The sequence below is a fragment of the Dendropsophus ebraccatus genome, chromosome 4 (assembly GCF_027789765.1).
Source record: "Dendropsophus ebraccatus isolate aDenEbr1 chromosome 4, aDenEbr1.pat, whole genome shotgun sequence".
Taxonomy (NCBI): Eukaryota; Metazoa; Chordata; class Amphibia; order Anura; family Hylidae; genus Dendropsophus; species Dendropsophus ebraccatus.
Window position 1 is genome coordinate 98,947,475 of NC_091457.1, and position 26,014 is coordinate 98,973,488.

Genomic DNA, 26,014 nt, shown 5'->3' on the forward strand with positions numbered 1-26,014 from the left:
TTGCCTTTCAACATGTTGAAAGACAAATATGGTGGAGGGTAACAATCTCCTATTGGCTCCCCGGACGATCTAAAGATCCCCAAACCCCCATTTCTGTGTAATTGTTCTTTTTTTTTAAGGTGGTCTTTTTAATTTCAAATTTTCTGAGATTTGTGTTTTCCTTGGCTGTATGCCGTATAGTGATGCACGATGCACCGAAATATCGATACTACTATCGATATTTCGGGCATAAAAACGGTTCGGTACCAGGATTTCCTGGTATCGATACTTTATGTTAAGCTGCATAATAGAGCAGCTTAATATAAAGTATAGAGCAGAGAACACGGGCAGCGGCTAGTTGAGCGCCGGACGTGTTCTCTGTGTGCCACCCCCGGCCCCCTGGTGTCCCCTCCTCCGCCCACGTGGTCTCCGCTCCCAGCGGCGGCAAATTCAAATAGCCGGCACATAGCGAGCACTAGTGCTGGCTATTCAGGGTAAATGCCGCTGTCACAACTGACAGCAGCATTTAACCCTTCCCGAGCCGCTCCATATGCAGCAGGAGTCTGCTGCATATGGAGCGGCCCCCACTGCTAATGACTGCGGCCCGCGAGCGTGTTCGGGCGGCAGTCATTTAACTATTCCATTCCCACCCGGCAGTTCCCCACCATCCAGCACCTGCCAGTTCCGCACCCGCCCCGAGCAGGATGGTCCCCTGCACCTGCCCGATCCCCCACCACCACCCTTCCCCCGGGTACAGTGACACAACAACTCGCAGCATACCTTCTTGTGGGGAGTTGTAGTGCACAAGGAGGTATGCTGGGAGTTGTTGTGTCAGGAGGCTGCTAACGCACTACAACTCCCAGCAGCATACCTCCTTGTGCACTACAACCCCCAGCATACCTTTTTGTGCATAAAGAGGTATGCTGGGGGTTGTAGTGCACAAGGAGGTATGCTGGGAGTTTCAGTTTTGCATTAGCAGCCTCCTGATACAACAAATCACGGCATACCTTCTTGTGCACTACAACTCCCAGCATACCTCAGTGTCCACTACATCTCCCAGCATACCTTCTTATGGTGATTTGTAGTGCACAAAGGTGAAGCCTCCCGACACAACATCCCAGCATGCCTCCTTGGGCACTACAACTGCCAGCATGCCTCCTTGGGCACTACAACTCCCAGCATATCTTCTTATGCACTACTACTCCCAGCATACCTCCGTGTGCACTACAAATCCCCATAAGAAGGTATGATGGGAGTTGTAGTGCATAAGAAGGTATGATGGGAGTTGTAGTGCACAAGGAGGTATGCTGTTGTGCACAGGGAGGTATGCTGCAGGGTAGAGGGGAATTAAAAAGTGTTATTAAAAAATTTAAAAAATCACAATAAAAGGTTCTAATAATCCCTTTTGCTTTTAAAAAAAAAAAAAAAAAAAAAGTGGAAGAAAAGGAACATACATGTTTGACATCCATTGCATGCGTAATTGTCCGAACTATAAAATGTAAGTTATCAAAAATCACATAAATAAGTATATCGCTTATATTTGTATTGTTACTTATTTTTTTTAAACTTTATTTAGTATCGAATTGGTATTGAGTATCGAAATAAAGCTGGTATCGGTATCGAACTCAAAATTCTGGTATCGTGACATCCCTAATGCTGTATGTATAATATAGGGGTTTCACTTTTTGATGATTATCTAATTTATTAAGATGCCCTTGTATATAGAGATGTGAACTATGCTGGTACTCCCTGGGTATACTCTTGTATATAATTATATGGCTCAGGATGGTTTCATCAGGTGGTGTATATTTTTGATGCTTGTTGCCCCCTCATGTTCTGATCATTCCACAGTATGCTGCAAAATCCGTTGTGATGCTGAAACATAAGGAATGTTAGCGGCTTCCTGTGGACAGAGAACATTTTCTACTGAAGAATTGGGATCCGTCTGCTGCACTTCATATGTCTGTTGCAGTCAGCGCATATTTGTGATGCATCTCCTCCATCTGTTGCCGGACTTAGCAATGAATGTGAAGACAGGGTTATGGTCTGTTTACATGAAGCGATAATTCGCCCAATAGATCGTTTAACGATTTTTTGAAGCAACGATTTGGTTTTTATAACTATCAGCGTTTAGACTAATAAATTGTTAGAAAAATCATTATTGCGATCGTTTTTAAGATCGCTTAAGCCCATCTCTTACATAGGGTGAATCTTTGAAAGACTGTTTACACAAAGCGATCTGCGAATTTTTAGTGAACGACCAATGCCAATTTGAGAACTTGTTGAAAGATCACAATGAACAATTTTTTTGCTTCGTCGCTTGATCGTTCGCTGTGTTTACTCGAGTCGATTATTGCTCAAATGTGATCGATATTGCGAAAATTCAAAACGATAATCACTCTGTGTAAACCCACCATTAGATGCATCTGTGGATTGTAATTATGGGGGCACTGGATTGGACCAGGGAATGCTACAGTGCTACAAAGTAGTCCACTGATGCATAATAACACAGTGCCCCGTTGCTGGTACAACCGGACAATACTTTGTGCCCCCTTTACCCATTACAATAATACAAGCAACAACATAAACTACAAAAAAGTGTTTATTGTAAAAAGCAGATTATAACAACTAGGGTTTTTAATGAGGCGTCTGTTTAACATTAAATAACTTATGATATCAGTATTGTTCCCTCCGATAAATAAATCTACATTTCCCTGGTTTTTTTTTTCATTTTTTTTTTTATTTCTTAATCAAGAGAATCAAACACGGATAATAATAAAAATAACCACAATTGTTCTAAGGGAACTAAATAACCAAAGCAACAATTTATACAAAAATAGCTCAGCTAATCCCATTGGTTTGCCTGCGTCGGACTACGTAGGCGATACAAGGGGCGGCGGCTCCTACTCCGCTGGTCCGATAATAAACGCAAAAACTATATTCTCTCAAAGAAAATGAAAATAGATTTCTTAAAGAAAAACTTAATTTAAGTCACTTATATTCTACAGTTAAGACATTAGTTACAGTAGAACCGTTCAGGACTTAGCCCCTGGGGTTAAATACTGAGACGCTGGCGTTCCATGATCCACAATTAACATTGAGATACCAGTGGCATCTTATAAAATGTAACAGGAAAAGTGACCGATAGCAGACTCCTCAACAGCGATGTTGTCATGTTACTCATGCTGGGGTCACACCAACCGTACTAGGCCTCTAACTCTTACAAACCTGCCCTCTGCTGGGTAACCTGAACCAGAGGTTCTCTCCAGCAGTTGCCATCTTTATTTAGCCGACCAGCAGCTTGTGGACACTGTGGCAGCTTTTTTTGTCTTGGAATTTAATTTAGATCTAAACTTCAGAGGATTGCACCAATGAACAATCACCCCTTTATAGGGTTTTTTCAGGCTTAGAAAAACGTCGTTTTCTTTCAAAAACATCACTCTTTGTTCTGTTTGGGTGTGGTTTTGCAGCTCAGTTTAAATGAAGTGAAGAGAGCTGAATTGTAATACTACACACAACCTGGGGACATGGGGGTGCTGTTTATGCAAGAAAGTAGCTGTGCTTTTTCTAATGCTGGACAATCCTTTTAAGGTTTTAGTCTGCCTCTGAGTGCTTTCACCGCAGTGCAGTCAGCTAAGGAGCCATCAGTCGGTCAAAACATATAAAAGCCATTTACAATTAGCTAAATTTCTTTAATCCAGCATCTGAGAATCCAGAAAGGGCAAAATGTGATATATTCACAGAAGCGATTATACTTCTGTGGGTGATGTTATATTCTTAACTCTACCCTTACATGCACAGTATGATGATAGATTAAAGGAATTTGGGACGCACCAGCATGCCTTAGTCTTGTGTCGCAAAGCTTTGGAATATGACGTTTGTGACAAAGGCGGCTGGGTCTGTGGTGACTAAGGCACTGAGCGGATACAACATGGAAATATTCACATCTATTTCATATATATATATATATATATACAAAGTAGTCCGCAGCGCAGTCCACAGTGTTCATTCCAGTGTCAGGGACCTCATTAGATTGTAAGCTGGCAAGATCCATTATCAGCAATATAACTACAAGGGAACAGTGTGGAGACTTTTACACTGCCACATATGTGACTCCTGGTAATATGACTGAACAGCTATGGTTGCACCAACAAGAGACCAAATTCTCAGTGTATAAATACTGGAAACCTTTAGTTGTAAGTATCGGTGCAGGAATAGGGGAGATACAGTGTTAAGAGCTTATTTGGCAGTAAATGAGGGACAGGGTTTTCCAATCAAGCTGCGTCAAATATTGAGAAGAAGCTCCTGCAGATCTGAACTTTCTGACTTCTCCACCGTGTTCAGATCATGAATGGCACAAAATAATTTAGAGAATATTTAGTACATGATGATGTGGGCTGATTGGTGACTCTTCGCCCGCCCTACAATAAATCACTTCCTGAGAAATTATAAAGCAGATGTCATGAGTCACTGACCACAGAAGAGGGAGGTGTGCTCATGAGGGCCATTTCCAGAAAGGGATCTAATGGATGAAATGCTGTGATGTTCAGGACTGGGTGACACTGTGTGGTGGTATCACTGGAGGTCGGCCACTGTGTGCTTCAGTATAATGTAACTAGTGCGTCATCATTGTGGTAAGAGACCTCACGGTCGTGTCGCCATTAAAATCACTACACTTTGCAAGAAATGACAGCTACACACTGTTTGCTATGGTAACAAGGACTGCTTCACTACATGAGGGATTGCATTTAGGGCCTCTGCTTGCTGTCCAGCCATGGAAACACAAGGATGACACTTTATTTACAGGAGTTCACAAGAAGTTGTCTCCATGTTATCCCCCTGTGTTAGTTACATGTGGGCTCTAGTATCAGTGCTCACTTTGATGCTTTCAGGGTTTTTCCTATGATGTCACACCATGTCTCTACTTACAGTATTTGTTACATTCATATGACAGGCAAAGAAATGTTTACTCATGGAACAGAAGTGGATCTAAATCTTGCAGATTCATCTCTGCACAAGAATCCCCCAGCATGAAGATCAGTTGTTATATAGGATTTGAGGACTAGGAGCTCAGAGCCTATCAGACAGAAGCATCAATATTTATATCTCACTGCTAGGAAGTTCTGCAGCAACAGTGGACGGTACATAAGGAAAAGCAGCTAAGAATGCTCCCCTCCCCCAGAATCCTGTCCCATCACAGAACCAGAACAAGATGTCTGCCTGCAGTGTCCTGGTGTCCGGCAGAAGACAGGTTAATACAGGTTAAGTGCTAATTCTCACTACTGGAGAGCCACATTCTAGCGTCCCGGGGATGAGCATCGACCGGACAATAAATAATTTGAAGAAAGCAATCGCCGGCTCTGTAGAAATGTATTGTAGACACAGGCTCCACCTCCTCGTATCTGTACACAGGGCACCCGCAGCTTGTAGAATACAGGGAGGGTCAGTCTATCTCCTCCATGGGCTTCCTTGCACTCTCACAGCTCTGTGACATGCATTGGGTAGCTGACTTGGTGCGGGGGAGGAATGTTCACGCTGAGACGTCTGATGTGGCAGCTGTGGCACAAGAGATGTCCCTGCAGCGGGTAACAGCGGTGGCCTTCCTCATCATTCAGCTGAAGGTGACAGTCCTGCACATAGGGGAAAGATAGTATCAGGCAGGGTAAAATCACACGAGTAAATTTTTTATCCCACAAACAGCATTCAATAGCCCCATAATGAGAATGTGATGATTTCGATGTGATTTTAGAAACTTTCATAAATTTATTAAAACCCTCCACAGGATAGGGCATTACTAATATTGCAGGGACCTCAGCAGTTAGAACCCCTGATATCGGTAGAATGGGGACCCCAAAATGCTAGCTGAATGCAGCTCCATTCAGAAGATATTTCACGGGTTCCATTTGAGACTTTTATTGCTGTGTCTGGTCTTCAATTATGGGCCACACTAGGGCATGTCCCTTTTTCTTTTTAGCACCATATGCTCTCAAAATAGGCACAGAGAAACCAAATGGGATATAAATAGGTCTGTTGAGACTCTGTTTTTTTTCATTAGTGTGCTATGGCTGCAGAAGGCTGTGTGTTTTAGAAACAGAAAGGCAGAAATTAAAGGGGAGTTATGGGCAACAGGGGGTGGTGGGATCATAAAGTAGTCCTGTTTAGCAGTCCTCATGCCCCTGCAATTCAGCATCACAGTTCAAGGTTCCGCCACTGGGCTCCCAATCCTGTGATGTCATGGCCCCACTCAGCCAATCAGTGAGTGAGGCGGGGCACAGCTGTAGTCACTTATTGGTTGAGAGAGTAGTTCTTGTGGGGCTGCAATAATTCAGGAGCGTAGATGCTGACAGAACTGATAAATCTGGGCCTATGGCTGACCACTATATTACTTGTATCTGGCATTGTTAGCCGTTCTCTTATGTATGGTGAATATCAGTTAGTAGTGAGTTTTTCAGAACATGGTGGCTGGAGACTGGCTGCATCCACACACAAGAATTTGCTTTATATCTTTGCCTAATGATGCGTTTACACAGATTTATCTGACAGATTTTGGAAGCCAAAGCCAGGAATGGATTTGGAAAGAGGAGAAAACTCAATCTTTCCTTTATGACCTGTTCCCTGTTTATAGTTTGTTTCTGGCTTTGGCTTCCAAAATCTGTCAGATAAAGCTCTCTGTGTAAACGCACCATTATTCACTCAGAAGTCACCCCAGGATCATGTAGCACATTATGAAGAAGCTGCTGAGCCAAATCTCCTTTACACTAGTTTGATAAATAACTCCCCTGGTGTCTGACTGCGGCTTACAGACTCCACCACTTTGGAAAACTAAGCTTGTCATGGTTATCCTGTGACAGTCATGAGGCCTGCTGTTAGCATAGCATCATGACAGGTTCCCTTACAAAGTCCAGAGCAGTCCTTTGTAAGTAAAGCTTCACCAATTTATAAAGAGTCCTGCAACTTTTTAATGGACTTTATTTCAATCTCACCATTTTCAAAATCTATTGGCTATTAGTAAGTAGGAAAATTTTTGCTTGCATAGGAGGTTCAGAAACCATGTTAACCAAATTTCACAGCTGAGGATTTGTTGCAATATATCAGTGTAATTTACCACACACTAGTGTGAGGGTGCGTGCATACTACAGAATTCCCGCATATGACCCACGGCAGATTCCATCGCTCACACCTACAAGCGGCAGCGGGCATCTCCGCCCGTGCCATAGACACTATTCTATGCATGGGCAGATTCCGCATCTCGACAAAAGAAGTGACATGTTAATTCTTTCGGTGGAATGCGGAATTCGCCCATACATAGAATAGTGTCTATGGCACGGGCAGATATGTGCGCCGACGCTTGCGGGTACGAGCAACTGAATCCGCCGCGGGTCATTTGCAGGAAATCCGTAGTGTGCACGCACCCTTAAAGGGTATATCCAGTAGTTTATCCTTCCCTCTCCACACCACTTCCAAGAAAACTTGTCTTAGCATTGACAGTCTTTCCAGCCAATCAGTGGATGTGCCACAATCCCGTCTCAGTTGGTGATTGGCTGAGTGGGCCGTCACTGCTGGGATAACTTTGTCTCTGAAGTGGTGACAGCTGCTGTTAGTGGAGGCTGAGAAGACAATGAGGAAAGGTGAGAATATACTTACTAGATTTTATATAAAATCTAGTAGGAGTAGGTCTGTATAGGTTATTCCGATCATGAACAAAAAGGGCAAATTTCTTCACAAGTTACAACAATTTTTGGCAAATATTAAAAGAAAAATGATTGGGGTAACTTTCTATTTGTGCACTTGTGCCCAAAGAAAGTTGCAGAACTCTACATTAGACCATGACACAGCTTCGTTTACAGATGTTTGTACCAGCCCTTTAACACCTTCCCAAAGTCAGCCATTGGGCACAGGGCTGCAAGTTTAAAAGTTGTTTTTTAGGACAATAACTGCATCACCTGCCAAACAGACCCCAGGACAGATCTTGAGATTAAAAGCAGCTATCTGAAGCTACAAGCGATTTGTGCGGTTTAGATTGTGGGCACAGAGCCACTTGACAGATGGCAGCCTGGGGCCTACAGAATGCCCCCAAGTCAATGCTATTTACGGTTCAGGGAAGAAAAAGAGTGCTGCACCTCACACCTATGGCTGATACTAGTACCTCTCGGTTGCATAAAAAACATCAGAATTCTGTATGTGAATTGATCAAGCCATACTGCCCCATGTACCGCGTGCAGGTATCTGATACACATGGGTCCCTACACCAAGTCCACACTGTGCCAGTCAGCGACCACCACCCCCGCAGGCATGCACAGTCAGGGAAGGGAGGCCATGGAACGGCCCTGCAACCCCCATGCCACAGGACCAGACCCAAAAATGCCACACCAAAACCCAGCCAGCACCACCGGCGGAGGAAGCTGCCCCCAAACAGCACAAGTCTGGATAAGGTATTGCACTCACCATAGCTATCAAAGATAGAATGGGACAGACAGGAGGGATTAAAACCATGAGCACTCAGGTGTCTCCTGCTAATTGCGGTCATGTGGGTCTCACCAGGAGGAGTGCAAAACATGGAGAAAAGAGAGGAACAAAATACGGTTCAGGGAAGAAAAAGGTGTGTTGTGTGGCATTTTTGGGTCTGGTCCTGTGGCATGGGGGTTGCAGGGCCGTTCCATGGCCTCCCTTCCCTGACTGTGCACGCCTGTGGGGGTGGTGGTCGCTGACCGGCACAGTGTGGACTTAGTGTAGGGACCCATGTGTATCAGATACCTGCACGAGGTACATGGGGCAGTGTGGCTTGATCAATTCACATACAGAATTCTGATGTTTTTTATGCAGCCGAGGAGTACTAGTATCAGCCATAGGTGTGAGGTGCAGCACTCTTTCTTCCCTGAGCCGTCAATGCTATTTACCCTGTAATTGTACTCCTGATTGCCCCCTCTAGTGGAGCTTAATTTAAATTTATGAAAACCAAAAAAAAAAAAAAAAACTTTATTGAGTTTCTACAACATGTTAATAGTACAATTGTGGTCTGTCTCTCTGTTAGATACATTTTTTTTTTCCCTTGTTCCTCTACATTATAACTCATCACATAAAGAAAACATGCCATCTTACATCTATGTTGACAAAAAAATAAGAAAAAGTTGTTCTCGGAAGCAGAGGATTAGAAGGGTTATTCAGATTTTCAATCAAGTGTTTTCTTATCATAGATAACCCCTTTAAAGAAACAAAACTGACATCCTTAAGAGTGGGATCAAACAACGGAATCGTAGTGGATTTCACACTGTGGTTTCCATACTATCAGTTTGAATGGCATTACATACATGCAGCAGAATTTTCATTCCGCTGTATGTAAACGCCTCCCCCGTTTACCTATTCACTGGGCTGCCTCAGGTTAAGGGGGCTGGCGCTTACATAGCGGGATGAAAATTCTGATGGGAGTATTCAAACAGACAGTATGGGGATTTCAGCAGATTTCGCTGAGAACTCGCAGCGTAAAAATCGCTGTGATTCTGTTATGTGTAAACCATTCCTAAAAGGGGATGCATTACGAAGGGGCTAATGAGACTGCTGATCACAGAAACAGGACTTGTAGTACTATCCCACATCCTTGTCTTGCTGCATTGTAAATTTTTTTTTTTTTTTTAATTCCAGCATGATCTAAGATAAAGCAGATGCAAGGGGTGGTGTCCTACCTCACAGTGATAACACTCCACGTGGTAATCTTTATCCATGGAAACCACTCTGATTGTTTCCTCTGAACCCTGGTGAAGGAGGAAGAAAACAAGTGAATGGAAGTGATGCATCTGCCGGGCAAACCCAACATCTATTATCATCCCCCTACATTGGAGAAGGGGAAGCTCAGCAGCTTGTACAGAGGCCCATTTTAGTAAGGTCTCTCTCCATGATCAGATCATGTGCTATAAGACTACATTTACACACAGTTGAAATACTGCAGATCTATGGCTTGAATATCTGCCAAATACAGTACTAGCAAGTGAACTGGTCAAAATGAACTGAAGTGTGGGTATTTGCTTGTGTAGATGTATACTACAATTCACACTTATGTTCAGGTGTAACTTGTAGTAAATGTGGCGCATGGAGGGTACACCCCCTTTGTGCCATGATGGGAATTGTAGTTTTCCAACACCTGGAAGGTCAAAGATTTCTCATCCCTGTTTTAGTCCCTCTGTTTAGTCTGTTATTGACCTCTGGCGATGATGTGTCATGTGCACACATGGGCCAAAAAGTCACTGCTGGAACCAAACATATAGGGACTGGCAAAGACTGCAAAGGATTACCTGAGAGAGTGGAGATGCGCAAAACAGTAAATTTGGCTGAACTAGGAAACATGTTTGATTACCTGTCCCCTTCCTGCTCACATGGCTGGGGATTCGTATCCAGTCTATACACCTCCTCACAGCCTGGACATTAGACTTCTCCCTGCACCGATATATGGTTACAAACTATAAGAGTAGGTTCACACTGAGGAATTGTCGCAGATAAATTCTGCAGAATTCCGTGGGCTGTACATGGCCGCGCGCCTTTCCGCCGGCTCCATAGACACCATTCTATGGGCCGGCTGATTCCGCCGAAATAATTGACGTGTCAATTCTCTCGGCGGGATGCGAAATCTGCCCATGCATAGAATGGTGTCTATGGCACGGGCGGAGAGGAACGCGGCCGTGCGCGCGTACACCAGGCGGAATTTCGAGGAATTTATCCGCGCGAGGAATGACTACACTGAAACAAACTAGGGATGTGGCCGTGGCAGGTTTTCTGAACGTAAACAAATCTTCCCATTCACCGACATCATAGAATGTCAGAATATTTCATTATATGGTAAGATAATGCAACATAAGCACTGGTCAGAGAGAGACACAGACATTACCTGTGCTGGGAGGATTGGCTGACTGCACGAGGCACATTTAGGTGCAAAAACCCTGAAAGACAAAGATAATAATCATTACGATTAAATCCCAAAGCTGCAGTGAGCTCTGACAAAATGATTTTTGCATATATTTTAATAATCAGAAGTTAAAGTTGCACTTGAAGAGTTTTTTGGTTTTTTAAATTGACGCTACAGTGGACAGGTCCGGACATAGCATCTGAGAGCTGTGCCAGGCAGCTATAAGGTACTGGGGCCAGGTCACACTCCCTGGTGATCGGTTCCCTTTAGGCTGGCCATCCATATATAACAGCTATCAGGCTTGATTTGCGCCCCCCCCCCCCCATAAAACATACATGCTAGGTAAGCGTTTGTGCATTCTCAATGGGGGGCAGCTTTCCCCCTGGTGGTGTGGTATATCTCCAAAAGAACAAAAGGCTTGGGCAGTTGAAAAATCCCCTGCTCAATACTTATGTACCCCCAAACCTTTGCTTCTAAGTTCCCTATACAGTACTTCAGAAGGGTGGCTGGTACCATCAACATTGCTTTAGTTTTAGACTCAATTCTTAGTTCATTACATTTTAGCCCCCCTGCTAATAGACTGTAAGCTCTTGTGTATGGATAATTATATGTAAATCTCTAATCTTCTGGAAGTTGTTCCAAGCATCTAATACTACTACTTTTAATGCTCTCAGAAATCACTACCCTTGAATCCTTCTCTTCTGAAGTCTTAGCCAACACAGAACGGTTAATATGGTACTCTGATAGAGAATGCCTCCTCCCCAAGTGCATTATTTGGCATATGGAAACATGCAGTTTCCCTTGTTTGGACCACTTATCTAGTAAAGCTTAATCATTTTTCATATTACTGACACCTCCAGGAATATCAACTCTATTGCACACTTTGTGAGCCTTGAGTACTCTTACTCTCTACAGCTTATGTGACTCACCCTTTTGCAAAATGCCTTGTGTGCTTTCCTCCCTACATACAATTTAATACAGTTTAGCATGTGTGCTCTGCCCTCCCTGAAGAATTGGACACGTTCCCTAGCTCCATATACTGATCTGCCACATACAGTGTCCTCCCACCGTTTGCTGTTATCTCAAACACGTTTTAAAAAATGGAGCGGAGAGGAGAAGGAGCAGTGTTCCTTTGAATCTACATTATGAGCAGCTGCACAACAATCTATGTGAAGTAGTTACACAGACTGTAACAGGAGCAACAGTAGGTAAGAATTTAGAATACTTCTGTTTATATTTGTAAAGCAAAGAATTTTTAAAAATGAGTGCAAGGTGTCTATAGCCGTTTTTGATTTTTTTATTGGATGGACAAGTAGATTTTTACCATTTATCAAAGTCTGCTCTAAGTTCTACCCTGAATGTTACATCATGATTGCTTTTTTTCCTTGTCTACAGCACCTGGTCTAAATGAGATGTTCTAAACTGGCAAGCAAAACAAGCAGTATACAAATCTACAACACAGGGTGGCAGCACCGCACTGCAGTCTCTTGAGGGGAAAAAAAAAACAAAACCTGTAAAGGTTCTACCCCCCTCTTTTCTGCCTTTAACTATGTGTGGCAGGACTTCCCCCTTTACATGTGTCACTGTTCTTACGTGTGATAATCTTTGACACAATAGATATTATTCTCCACGTCCACTGTGAAGGGGACTCCATCCAGACACTCGTTGCAGACCACACAGCGGAAGCAGCCGGGATGGTAGGACTTCCCCAGAGCTTGTAAAATCTGAAAAACATAAAAAAAGACAGTGGGTACAGTTTCCTTACTGCTCCTATTAGTGATCATCTTTAGGTGAGCTGCAGTATGGTTTCTGCCCAAGTATTATTGCCATAACGGTAAGGGCTTATTCACATATTTCCGTGAAACACAGGTAAACGCGCGGCTGTGTGATTACAGTCCCGTGAAGATTTAAAGCGACTCTGTACCCACAATCTGACCCCCCAAAACCACTTGTACCTTTGGATAGCTGCTTTTAATCCACAATCTGTCCTGGGGTCCGTTCGGAAGGCGATGCAGTTATTGTCCTAAAAAACTACTTTTAAACTGGCAGCCCTGTGTCCAATGGCCGGAGCTTAGATTGTGTATGCATTAGGCTGGCACAACCTCTCTGACCCTCCTCCTCACCCTCCTCATCATTAGGAATGCTCCAGGCAGATTGTCTCCTATTCGTCAGTTGTGTGAATACTGAACATGGGCTGGATCGTTAAGGCACCTGTGCAATGTTCAGACAGGAGAAAATGTTCCAGTCACATTCCTAAGGATGAAGAGGGTGGGGAGGAGGAACGGAGGGGTGGTACAAAAGTGGGGCACAGGTACTCAAAGCCACAGCTGTTTGACTCAGGGCTGCAAGTTTAAAAGTTGTTTTTTAGGACAATAACTGCATCACCTGCCGAATGGACCCCAGGACAGATCTTGGATTAAAAGCAGCTATCTGAAGGTACAAGTGGTTTGGGGTGGGTCAGATTGTGGGTACAGAGTCTCTTTAAACATCTTTCCTGATCCTGGCATTATATTGATACCCATCCATAGTTACGTGTTTCACGGAAACGTGTGAATAAGCCCTAAATGTGCAGATACATGACTAACTAGTGACAAAGCAGCACAGACCCCCTAAAAGAAAGCAGACACTGGTGACAGATAAGACATCTCCAGACACCCTCATCATGAAACAGGCAGGGAAGGAGGTGGCAGATCTCATATCCTCCAGCGGAATGTGAAGGCTGAACCCGTGCAAGTCCACACACATACACCAAATACTTTACATGTGCCAGATGATTTGTTCCAGGATCTGACATAACGCACACTTTAACATGTTGGATCATGTAACCCCAGAGTGTGTGAAGAGGAAAATCTCTAGGAGACGAGATCATTACCCATTATACAGAAAGTGGATGGGGGAGGTGGCGGGTTACTGTAATAACCAATGTGGCCACAGATCCAGGAGTCTCCTGTGGAATATAGGATTGAGGCCTAACCTCTGTCCAGTCATTGTGAGTGGAGGTCAAAGGCTGTTGCTGTCTTCCCTGTGGATTCACAGATTATACTTACCATCTCCATGATAAGGTGTCCACACACAAAACACTTGTCTGCCGTCTGCTGGAAGCCGGAGTACTGCAACGACAAGAAAAGAGTAGGCAGATTAACGGGCGGCATTGTTAAAGAATAGCTGTAGTCTGACAACACCAAAGGTTAGGGTGTTATCCCATAGACAAAATTTTCTAGGCAGATTTTCTACACATGGGGGAGATCAAGAGCTTTGCGTCTATTTTTAGGTGAATAATTGGACTTTTCACCCATTTTTTAAACTAACTTATATTTATGAACGAGTATTCGATGCATGAATATTTTTCAAATGCGCCATTTTTAAAAAATCTGCCTGTTTCGAATTTTTACCCAAAAGATGTGCACCAAATTTATAATTTGCAACTTCTTAGAAAGTCGCAAAACCTTGTGCAGGCTTACAGCTGGGCAGTGCCAGGTGAATTTTTTTTTTTTTGCTACCTTTTTAATTAGACGCATTTACTATGATAAATTACACACACAATATATTGGAACTATAGAACCACCAACCCACATTAGAAAAATCACACCGACTCCTTAGTAAATGTCCCACATGGTTTTTAACTGTGTGTATCCCCCCCCCCCCCCAAGAAATTGCCTTTAAGTGTACCTATCATTTGTAAAAACTTTTGACATGTCATAGACCTCCTTTACAAAGCGGAAGGAGGATGCGCAGTCCTCTCCCCGTTGTTCTCCCGATTGGACGGGTCTGAACACGCAGACCGATCAAAACTTTTGACATGTCAAAATTATTATTATTTTTTTTTTTTTACAAACGACAGGTACGCTTTACCCTTATAGCTACAGAGGTCAGCACCATTTTAATTGAACACATTCATGTTTCAGTTCCTCACCATTTACATCCAAAGGCTATGAACTCATCCTACTTTAACAGTTCTAGCAACTGATTGCTACAGACAGTGAGTCTCCCAAATCATGGTAAACTGAATAGCTAGGTTCTTGCAGCCACTTTTTATCATGTAAAAGATCTGAACTAACGTTTATTTCTTGTACAATGTGGACCATGGCAGATCCCAAGGACCTTATATTTTGGTCTCTTGAAGTTCCAGGATCAGAATCTGCTCACATTAGCATTACAGCTTTAATTTTAACAGAACAGATCATGACAGGGTAACAGAAGAAAACTAAGTACAGTGTAAACCCCATATTAGCAATTGATAATCCAGAATATCCAAAAATTAAAGCACCTGTCAGGTCCCAAAGATATCTGGGGGTAAGCAGTAGTGGGCTGTGGGGCTAAGTACAGCTGGAACACTACTGATGAGACACTGCCATCTGTCCAACACTGGACAAGCAGCCAGTTATTGATTAACAATCACTATATCCCCAGGAGGGGGAGCACAGAACACGCAGCACAGACGCACTCAGTGACTTCAGTATAACACACAATACCTCTAAATATAAAGTCACCAATTTTACTCTCCATCCTATAGAAGTGGCCAGACACCTTCCCATATACATGCAGGCCTGAATTGTATGAGTCAGCATGTGTGCTTTATTTGGAGACAGGAATAAGCCTTGAGCACAAAAGGATGGGGCACTGAAGTTCAGTACAAAAGATTTTTTTTTTCCTCCAAAACAACCTGAAACATACACATTAGATAGTTGTCTAGTCTCGTTGAAATAGCCAGATTCACCCAACTTTGATCTTGAACAACAAATAACCTATATTGCAGATGCTGAACATCTATGTATACGATTATGTCACTTCTTTAACAGTGATTGTTCACTAGTCTAAGGTAACATAATTCATAAAATGAATGAATGGCGAGTACAGTGAAGAAAACATTAGGAAACAGTAAAAAAAGACAAATATTTATTTAAAGACCCTTCCAAAAGTAAGGGGCAGTTATAATGGGACTTACCAAGAAATCTTCTTCGCAGTAAACTTTTCCATTGACATTGTAAAACGCTTTCCCACGTAATCTTCTACCTGCCAGAAAAAAGAAAAAAAAAACTGTGATAAATGTCAGGAGCCCTGGATACTGTATGCAACAGTCCCATCGCTACATTGGATATTATACGTACAACCCTCATAATAATATTTATTTGTAGAGCGCTGCAGATTCCACAGCGCTTATTTAAATATATAAATACATTACAGGTTATATATTAAATTATACAATGAATAAATTAAAATACCAAATTAGTGACCTGCTCTCAAGAGCTTACAGACTACGATGACTGGGAGTAACACGAGAGGCAACGAGTGCTTTATTTGTCAATGTTCCAGTCATTGTACATAGAATCTCTAAGTGCCTATAGGTGACTGGGCAAGCCAGTAACAAGCCATTTTCTAAGCTCAGATAACAAGGACAGTGTAACTAGCACCGAAGAAGTTATAGAGAGGATGGAGAGGGGATAGCAGAGGGAGACGAGATTACGAAATGTTATAAGCACGCCTGAAGAGATGGGTCTTCAGGGCACGCTTGAAACTGGGGATGTTGGAAATAAGTCTGAGCTCTTTGGGTAGGGAGTTCCAGAGAACTGGTGCAGCACGAGAAAAGTCTTGGAGGCGGGAATGAGAAGTTCTGATTAAAGAAGAGGTTAGTGTGAGGTCATTAGCAGAACGCAGAGCACGGGAAGGATGGTAGGTGGAGATGAGGGAGGAGATGTATGGAGGGGCAGAGTTGTGGAGAGCTTTATGGGTGAGGGTGAGGAGTTTGAACTGTGTTCTATATTTAATGGGTAACCAGTGCAGTGACTGGCACAGAAGGGAGACGTCGATATAGCGGCTGGAGAGGAAGATTAGCCTGGCTGCTGCGTTCAGAATAGACTGGAGAGGGGAGAGCTTAGAGAAAGAAAGACCGATTAGTATGGAGTTACAGTAGTCAAGACGGGAATGGATCAGGGCGACAGAGTCTGAGCGGTGTCAGTGGTGAGAAATGGGCGGATTCTGGAGATGTTTTTGAGATGAAAATGACAGGAGCGTGTAAGAGCTTGGATATAGGAAGTGAAGGATAGATCGGATAGAAGGATAGATAAGAGTCTAGCATAACCCCCAGACATCGAGCTTGATGCACAGGAGTGATGCTAGTACCACAGACTGAGAGGGAGATGTTGGCTTTAGGTTTGTTAGAGGGAGGAAATACCAGAAGTTCAGTTTTAGAGAGATTAAGTTTGAGGAACAGAGAGGTCATAGTGTTATATCATATACATACAAGCACCATGACTACATAGGATATTATGCACAAGTTCCATCATTGTTATAGGTTGTTGTTTAAAAGTAATCACTATATAAGGTATTCCATAGTCCTGTCACATACAATATGACCACCAGCTAATAGGGATTACCGATGAGTGAAGTTGTCGGATGTTTTCCAGGCAGCCTAAGGGCAGCATACCAACTTCTTCAGCCACAGGTAATCAAACACTGCATGCTTGCATTCACGCATCTCTACCAGCCAATATCCAGACTTAGGGCCGTATTAGATGGCCAAATATTTCAGCGCACACTTGCTTCGTTCCCTGTGCTATTACATGCACAGGCATCAAACAGGGAGAACTGGGCGCAGGGTGCACTGCTCCTAATTACACTATAGTTACCGGGATTTTAGGTCACGTTTTAAATCAACAATCAGCCGACATTGTCTATTTAAAACATGACTTTGTGTAATAGTACCCTTACAGTCATGTGCAGCATGGACAGCAGCTGGACAGGCTGGGAGTGACACAAAGGTCCTCGTAGGTTGTCACGTGTATCTGGAGTCATAATGACTGCAGTGCTCCCACAGCTGGAGGGTGCACAGGGGAAAATACATAGAACAAACATAACTAGACTATCTAGGTGATCCCACAGATTCTCAATGGGTTCAAATCTTGAGGAATCAGTGGGTCAGAGTCATACTTTGAAGTCTTGCTGTTCCAAAAAGTATTGCACATTTCTATCTTTGTGACGTGTCACATTATCTTGCTGGTAGATACCATCCACCTCTTGAAAGACAGCATGTACTTCATGTACATTTGGATACATTTGAAAACATTCCCTAGACCAGTGATGGGCAACCTTTTCACCTTTGTGTGTCAAGATTTGGCAAAAAACACAAGCACAACTTTGGTGGTGTGTCAATAAAAATAACTAAATTATTTATATATACAGTGGTACCTCGGTTCTCTAACTTAATTGGTTCCAGAAGGCAGTTTGAGAACCAAGCAGTTTGAAAACCGAGCAGTGTCTTTCCATAGGAAATAATGTAAATGTGATTAATTGGTTCCAGCAGCCACCAATAATTACCTACAATACTCATTTATTACACTAAGTGCTCAGTATAATCACTACAGTACAGTACAGACAGCACTTTACTGTACAGGACATTAAACATAAGAAATGTTCATCAGAACTAGCAATTATAGTACAGTAGTCACCAACTCCTCACCCATCCTTTACTGTATAGCGCCCCCCCCCATCCAAGCACTGTAATGTATGGGAGATGGTGGTGCACTGCCTGTACTACTACTGCACTGTATATGCACTCCAGCAGTCTTATACAGCACTGTACTGTATGTGAAGCCTCACCACTGCTTAACTCGCCAGGTACAACCCACCATCCACGCTCGCAAAAACGTTTGAAAACCGAGCAAAGTTTGAATTCCAAACACTACTTCTGGGTAAATTTTCGTTTGAATACCAAGCAGTTCGAGTTCCAAAGCGTTCGAAAACAGAGGTATTACTATCTATATATATTTTAAATACACGGGTATTATAATTAAATAAATATTCATTATAGTTTAAATAACAAAAATATATGTTCCCCCAGTCCCCATCCCCTTATCTGCATACACCCCCACTCCCCTTGTCCCCATCCTTTCACCAGCACACACACACCCCAGTCCCTGCTATCCCTTTATCTGAAAGCCTCTCCCCCACCACTGCATACTCGCCGACTTGCAGAATAGTCTGGTTAGGTCTGTTCTTTAAGACGGAATGCTCTACTTGTGTAGGCACGCAGCGGTACATGCACCCAATCAGCAAAGAGTGCCAGGTGACATGGGGCAAGCAAGGCCAGGTAGCACTGCCAGAGGTTGTGGCTGCAGACATTGTAATGCCGCACTGGAGTCCTTCTCTGTATGCAGCTCCGTGTCAGCGAATATGGCTAAGCGTGTCATAGGTTCCCCATGGTTCTTCCAGCAATGGTTGCAGGGTGCTTGTTGTCTGCTGTCTTCTCATCCGACATATTAAAATCCATTCATTCGATCTAGCCATCCAATCAGCAAGGGACCAATTCCGGGCCATGAAACTTGAAGTCTTTTCTGTCAAGGCATCTTCATTAGCAGAGGTGCAGTGTCCATCTATCTGCTTCAGAGCCCCATATACAATACGGTCAGGGCCGGTTTTAGACTAAATGTGGCCCTGGGCAAAGTTGAAGGTGGGGCCCCATATGCTGAAATATTGTAGCAACAATTTAAGGTCCCCATACATGTTACTCTTTTGTTGGTGGTACCTGTTGCTCCTGGTGGGTTTGGCCATCAGTGTAAGGTGTATGGGGCTCTCTGGACAGTCTGACAGATGATATCAGTGGACATAGGGGGTCGAGCTTGATGGAAAATCAACGCCCAACCTCTTTGTTCTCAGAGAGATAAGCCGCCATCAGATCTGTATGGCTATGGCTTTCCCCTCTCATACAGAACACAAGAACACTCAGATGTGCCAAATTTCTGTGTATGGGGAGGACGGGACCGGATGGGACAGATAATTGTCAGCTGAAGGAATGTTCAGCCAGCAGTTATTGGAAGTGTACGGCCACTTTTAAGGCCGTATTACACTGCCTGATATTCCGCAGAAGTGAGCGCCAATCTGGTAGAATGGAGCTCGCTTAGAGAGCCTACTACATGGCTCTTTTATGATGTCTTTTACATGTCGGGACTGCCGCTACATGCCGGGACTGCCCCTACATGCCGGGACTGCCGCTACATGTCGGGACTGCCGCTACATGTCGGGACTGCCGCTACATGTCGGGACTGCCGCTACATGTCGGGACTGCCGCTACATGTCGGGACTGCCGCTACATGTCGGGACTGCCGCTACATGTCGGGACTGCCCCTACATGGCGGGACTGCCCCTACATGGCGGGACTGCCCCTACATGGCGGGACTGCCCCTACATGGCGGGACTGCCCCTACATGGCGGGACTGCCCCTACATGGCGGGACTGCCGCTACATGGCGGGACTGCCGCTACATGGCGGGACTGCCGCTACATGCCGGGACTGCCGCTACATGCCGGGACTGCCGCTACATGCCAGGACTGCCGCTACAAGTCAGGACTGCCGCTAGTGGTGTAAACACAAGAACTATTTATATGAATTGCTTTAAAAAAATAAAATAAAAAAATCACTATAATCAGGACCAAATATTACCTCCATACCGTTTATTAAGAAAACACACTATATATAGGCCAATATTACCACCATAAAGTGACCGCCCCATAATGACTCTATATACACTATATACAGACCAATATTACCACCATAGAGTGACCACCGCATAATGACTCTATATACAGACCAATATTACCGCCATAAAGTGACCGCCCCATAATGACTCTATATATACACTATATACAGACCAATATTACCGCCATAAAGTGACCGCCCCATAATGACTCTATATATACACTATATACAGACCAATATTACCGCCATAGAGTGACCACCGCATGACTCTATATACACTATATACAGACCAATATTACCGCCATAAAGTGACCGCCCCGTAATGACTCTATATATACACTATATACAGACCAATATTACCGCCATAGTGACCACCGCATGACTCTGTATATATAGACCAATATTACCGCTATAGACTGACCACTGTATAATGAATGACTCTAAATACACTGTATACAGACCAATATTATGTGGCTGTCAGTCTATGGCTGTACTATTGGTCTGTATATAGTGTATATATAGAGTCATTATGTGACAGTCAATCTATGGCAGTAATGACTCCGCCATAAGCTGACCATCACATAATAACTCTATATACACACTATATACAGACCAATATTAACGCCATAGATTGACCACTGCATAATGATTCTGTATCCAGACCAATATTATGTGGCGATCACTCTATGGCGGTAATATTGGTCTGTATATAGTGTGTATAGAGTGATTATGTGGTGGTCACTGTATGGCGGTAATATTGGTCTCTATATAGAGTGATTATGTGGTGGTCACTGTATGGCGGTAATATTGGTCTCTATATAGTGTCATTATGTTATAGTCAATCTATGGCAGTAATGACTATATATACACTATATACAGGCCAATATTACCGCCATAGAGTGACCGCCACATAACTCTATATACACACTATATACAGGCCAATATTACCGCCATAGAGTGACCACCACCTAAGGACTGAATACCACCTTATTTTTTTTCTCAATAAAATACACTGTACTGCCTTATATACATAGGAGCTGCAGCCAATCAGCGGCCTCAGTGGTCATCGGCAGCAATTACATAGGACTGATGAGGCCAGAGAATGGCTGCAGCTCCTATATACAGTCTATTCACCTCAACACTTGGAGTCAGCAGTGCTTATACACACACCATTATATATATATATATATACACATACATACACATATACACACACACCAATATATATATATATATATATATATATATATATATATATATATATATATATATATATATATATATATATATATATATATATATACATATACATACACACACACTCACACTCACACACCCATGAAAACACATTATACAGATCCAAACCATCCAGTCCACACACTATACACAGGACATGTAACACACACTACATTCATGCATTATACACCTACATTCATACACATTACACACTACATGTACAGTATACTTACCCCCTCTAGCATGCTGGGTGTAGTGGTGAATCCCCCTCATGTTCCTTGCAGCAGCAGGCTGTCATCCTCACCCGGCAGCCCTCTCCTCCATCGTCCCGACAGCTCCACACCAGAGCAGGAAGTCACGTGCAGTAAGAGGAGCTGGAAGGAGGGGGAGGGGGAGCAGACACCAGCCCAGCGCAGCAGCCAGGAATCATTCACAGACGCTGCAGGACCCTGTCTGTGCTCTCCTCTCCTACTGGAACTGCGGTAGGGGGCCCCTGGGGGATGGGGGCCCTGGGCATTTGCCCTGCTTGCCCCCCCCCTAACGCCAGCCCTGAATACGGTCTACAACAATGTTTTAGACACACATCTGGTAGCCCCTTGTTCATTTTGGCGATGAGCTGTTCCACTATAGCTAAATCTTTCACATCAGTGGTGTGGTGCTTTGTGGTTTCCACGTTGCTTATTTGCAATGTTGCCATCTATCCACTCATGATACCCTTTCACCACAGCAGTACGAGAACAGTTCACAAACGGCACAGTGATTGGAAATTCTGCCACCCTTGGCCTGAAAGCAAATAGTCATCCCTTTTTGCAATCCTAATATATCCCTCTTCGTTGTCATGGATAATGTGTAATTTGTCTTTAGAAAGTCCATCATGCACACCTTATATACCCAAGAGACCAGCTCGCAACATTTGGCTTCATGAGCACTGCTAACACTGAAAGTAGATCATAATAAAGTAAGCACTGTGCACTTTCTACTTAGGGTACTTAGGGTATGTTCACACTGAGCAAATACGGCGGAATTCCGCAGCAGATCTCTTTTTTTAAGCGGAGAGCGTCCGCTGTGGAGGAGCGCGCGCTCTCCCATAGAAGGGCTATGGGACACAGACAGGCGGGATTCGCCGCGGAATTACACCTGTTTTACTCAGTGTGAACATACCCTAAGAGTTCAACTATGTTTTAAGTGGCCAAAAAAATGAAACCTCAAAAATCCAATGTTACCTTTTAAAAAAGAGCCCTAATTTGTGTGGATAGCGTGTGTGATTGCTGAGATCTCTCTAATTCTTTGGCTCAGAAAAAAAAAATGAATTTTTCTCCTCCCTGTCATCTCCCTTGCCCAGTCCCTCCATCCACTCACTGCTGACCAGCACCTTAGCAGATGGTATCACACAGTGGGATTAGATACAGTGCCTCAGAGCAGCATATGGTATCACATACAGGGGGATTAGATACAGAGCTCTAGCAGAATTTATAGTCACCTGCTCTCAGCGCTGACAGCCATGGAGTGGGGGTCGCCTGCTGCACTACTATGCGCACAGTGGGTTTGTGGTGCTGGGAGTTGTAGTCTTGCACTCAGCTGACATAAATGCAGTGACAGTCAACAGTTCATAACACTGCAGAATTGGGAGGGGGGGAAGCACCTGCTGCAGACAGATGTAATATCTATGTAATATGAAATATGAAATGTAATATGTAATATGAAATGTAATATGTAATATGAAAGGACTACAGCTGTGTTGTGCTGGGAGTTGTAGTCCTCCCTTTAGTGACACTCAACCCCTGGCCTGGCTGCAGAACATATTTGAGTCATGGCCTGTATGTTCCCCTCCTGGTTGAAGCACTCAGCACACTGCCTGTCGGAAGTCCTGGAACTTTTCCTCCTCCAGCCAGCAGTGACCTGCACAAGTCCAGTATCTCCCCCGCCTCTGCTGCTCACACTACAGTTTGATGCCTGCCTGTTATCCGCTGCTGTCTGAGAATCTGCCCCAAACTGTTCAGTTTATTAATGTATATTGCAAAAATTCTTATCATGACCTAAGCTAACTAAATGGCAAAAATATTTTTTAGTTACACTTTAACTGTTATAGGATTTGGTGCCTCTTCCCAACCTTCCCACATGCTATAGATACAAGTGTGACTACTATGTAGGATATTACAATTATGAGTCCCAATAAGTCTGTATATAAATTGTGCATTTCTCCCCCCACTCATCTAAACTGAACTGCTGCAATGTGAAATTCCAATAATCATCCAATAATCGCAATTTCCCAATCTGTAACAGTTTTTGGTGCCAGGATCTGTCTGCCCCAGGCATCAGCGATGGCACACAAAGAGTTAATCCAGTGCTGCCTTCTTGTATATTAGTCGCCGTGTGACTCAGCTGTTACCTTCTCTCCACCAGGATGAATGAAGCCTTTATATTTCACAGGGAGTCAGTCGTCACGGTCAGACTCTTCTCAGAGGAAAGATTCACTGAGATCTGGGGGACTCCTGTCCAGACAGGGTCAAAACTCACCAATTACACCCATACCACCAAATAGGAGGTCACATGATCTAAAACACAAGGTGTGCAACATAAAAAAGCCACAGGCAGCTCCACATTTGCTGCTTTTATCGACAGGCTCAGATAGGGGAGGAGAGGACTGCAGGACAAGTGAATAAAATCTACTGCCTCATGTTATCAGCCATATCATATAACTCAGCTGAAGGTGCTGGCGTTCTGGCCCTAAGAGGAACAATGACAGATGTGGATGGAAGGCCCCCTCCCCTATATTATCATAGGAAGCTTCCTCTAGCGTCAGGTCCAGGATGAGTCCACCTAATCCTGACTCCACTGGACACAGCTCACAGGCCTCAAACCTCACCTCTCCATAACAAATTGCAGAGCAATGATAATCCTGCACAGGAGAGAATCCTGTGCACACAGAGACACACACACACCTGGCCGACCCCATAGCATGGGCATGTAAAGAGGAAAGGGTCTGTAAAGGAAGTTGCTTCTTATACAATAGAAAACGTTTAAGTTTCTTATAAACTATGTTACCACTCCTCGCCATTTTAACATATAGCAGAGTCCATCAGCACCAGTAGAATGGCGTTCAGGACAGTGGTAATCCACACGGATGCACGCCAGGAGGTCAGCAATCCCAGTAACTGACCATAAGAACAGCAATGGTAGGCAAAGTCCGACAGCATTCAAGGTAAAGTTCAAAGCTTTATAGGCTACATATAGCGACGTTTTGACCAAACGGTCTTTATCCTGCACATTTTTACCAACACCGATACAATGTAACCAACCTCATTAAGGGTATGTGCACACTATGAAATTTCCGGAGACTTTAAGCGGAATTGAATTCTTTGGGCGAACAACAGAATTCGCCGGCAAATATCATTGAAACTATGGAAGGGGCGGATCCTCAAGCGTAGGCCACCTGGACCGAATCCACTTGGCGTCTCCGCAGAAATTCTGTGGTGTGCATTAAATAAAACATATTCCAATCATTGCAAGCAGAAAACAGCTCTTGAAATTGTTGAATTGAAACTGAACGTGACTACAAAGCATGACTATCTCCTGGTGCAGACACCACTGGCTTAGCATTATTGCGCTCTTTTTACACCTTTCTTTTGTAGTGGATTCCCATCTGAATGCACAAACATAAATAAGGGATAATCTGACTGAACTAGAGAGTTTCCCCACATGATGGGAGGAGTGACTGGGTCAGGGGTCCACTGACTGGAGCTGTTCCCTCAGATCATTGAAATGGCACCTTTGGCAGAAAGAATGAGCACAGTGATTACCACATCAACACTAAGGGCTTTATTCCACAGGACGATTATTGTTCAGATTATCGTTAAGTCGTTCGATTCTAAACGATAATTGTTGGTTTGAATAGCAGCTAACGATTACCGACCGAACGAGAAATCGTTGATCGTTTAATAAGACCTGGAACTATTTTTATCGTTGCTCATTCGCTAATCGTGCGCATCGAGTAAGATTTTGTTCGGTCGTTCGCAGTAGTGACGAACGCAATAGCGACGACAAGACAGTAAGAATGATCATAAGTAATAACTACCGTTCCATGTAAATAATTGAACGATTTCAGGTCTTTCGCAATAGCGGTCGTTTGGATCGTTTATCATTAATGAATATGTGAACCATAATTGTCCCCTGGAATAGGGCCCTTAGGTAGAAACTACAGGGATTTACCAGAATAACAAAAGTGAAGCCCATTATCAAGTTAAATTAGAGATTGGGCAAAATGGTGACTGTAGTATGTGACCAATTAATGCGTTTCTGTGTATGGTGGCCTTCCGACAGAAGAAAAGAAACTGGCATGAATTTTTTTTTTCCCATAAGTTAACAGCAGAGCAGTCTGGTAGCGGTCTACTCCATCTCTCCCATGAAGAAAACAAGTAATTTTGTGCATGGTGA

General features: G+C 43.6%; 1 protein-coding gene across 1 annotated transcript in view; it reads right to left on the minus strand.

Moving 5' to 3' along the window:
* Positions 1-2,563: 2,563 nt before the first annotated feature.
* The window catches only part of LOC138788465 (Wilms tumor protein 1-interacting protein homolog), a 39,338-nt gene continuing 15,887 nt past the window's right edge, over positions 2,564-26,014 (minus strand). The window contains exons 3-8 of the mRNA XM_069966341.1: positions 15,819-15,886; positions 13,921-13,983; positions 12,467-12,597; positions 10,856-10,907; positions 9,660-9,728; positions 2,564-5,609 (exon numbers count right to left, since the gene is read on the minus strand). Coding sequence (XP_069822442.1) covers positions 5,457-5,609; positions 9,660-9,728; positions 10,856-10,907; positions 12,467-12,597; positions 13,921-13,983; positions 15,819-15,886 — 536 coding nt within the window. The 3' untranslated portion in view covers positions 2,564-5,456. The remainder of the gene's footprint in view (positions 5,610-9,659; positions 9,729-10,855; positions 10,908-12,466; positions 12,598-13,920; positions 13,984-15,818; positions 15,887-26,014) is intronic.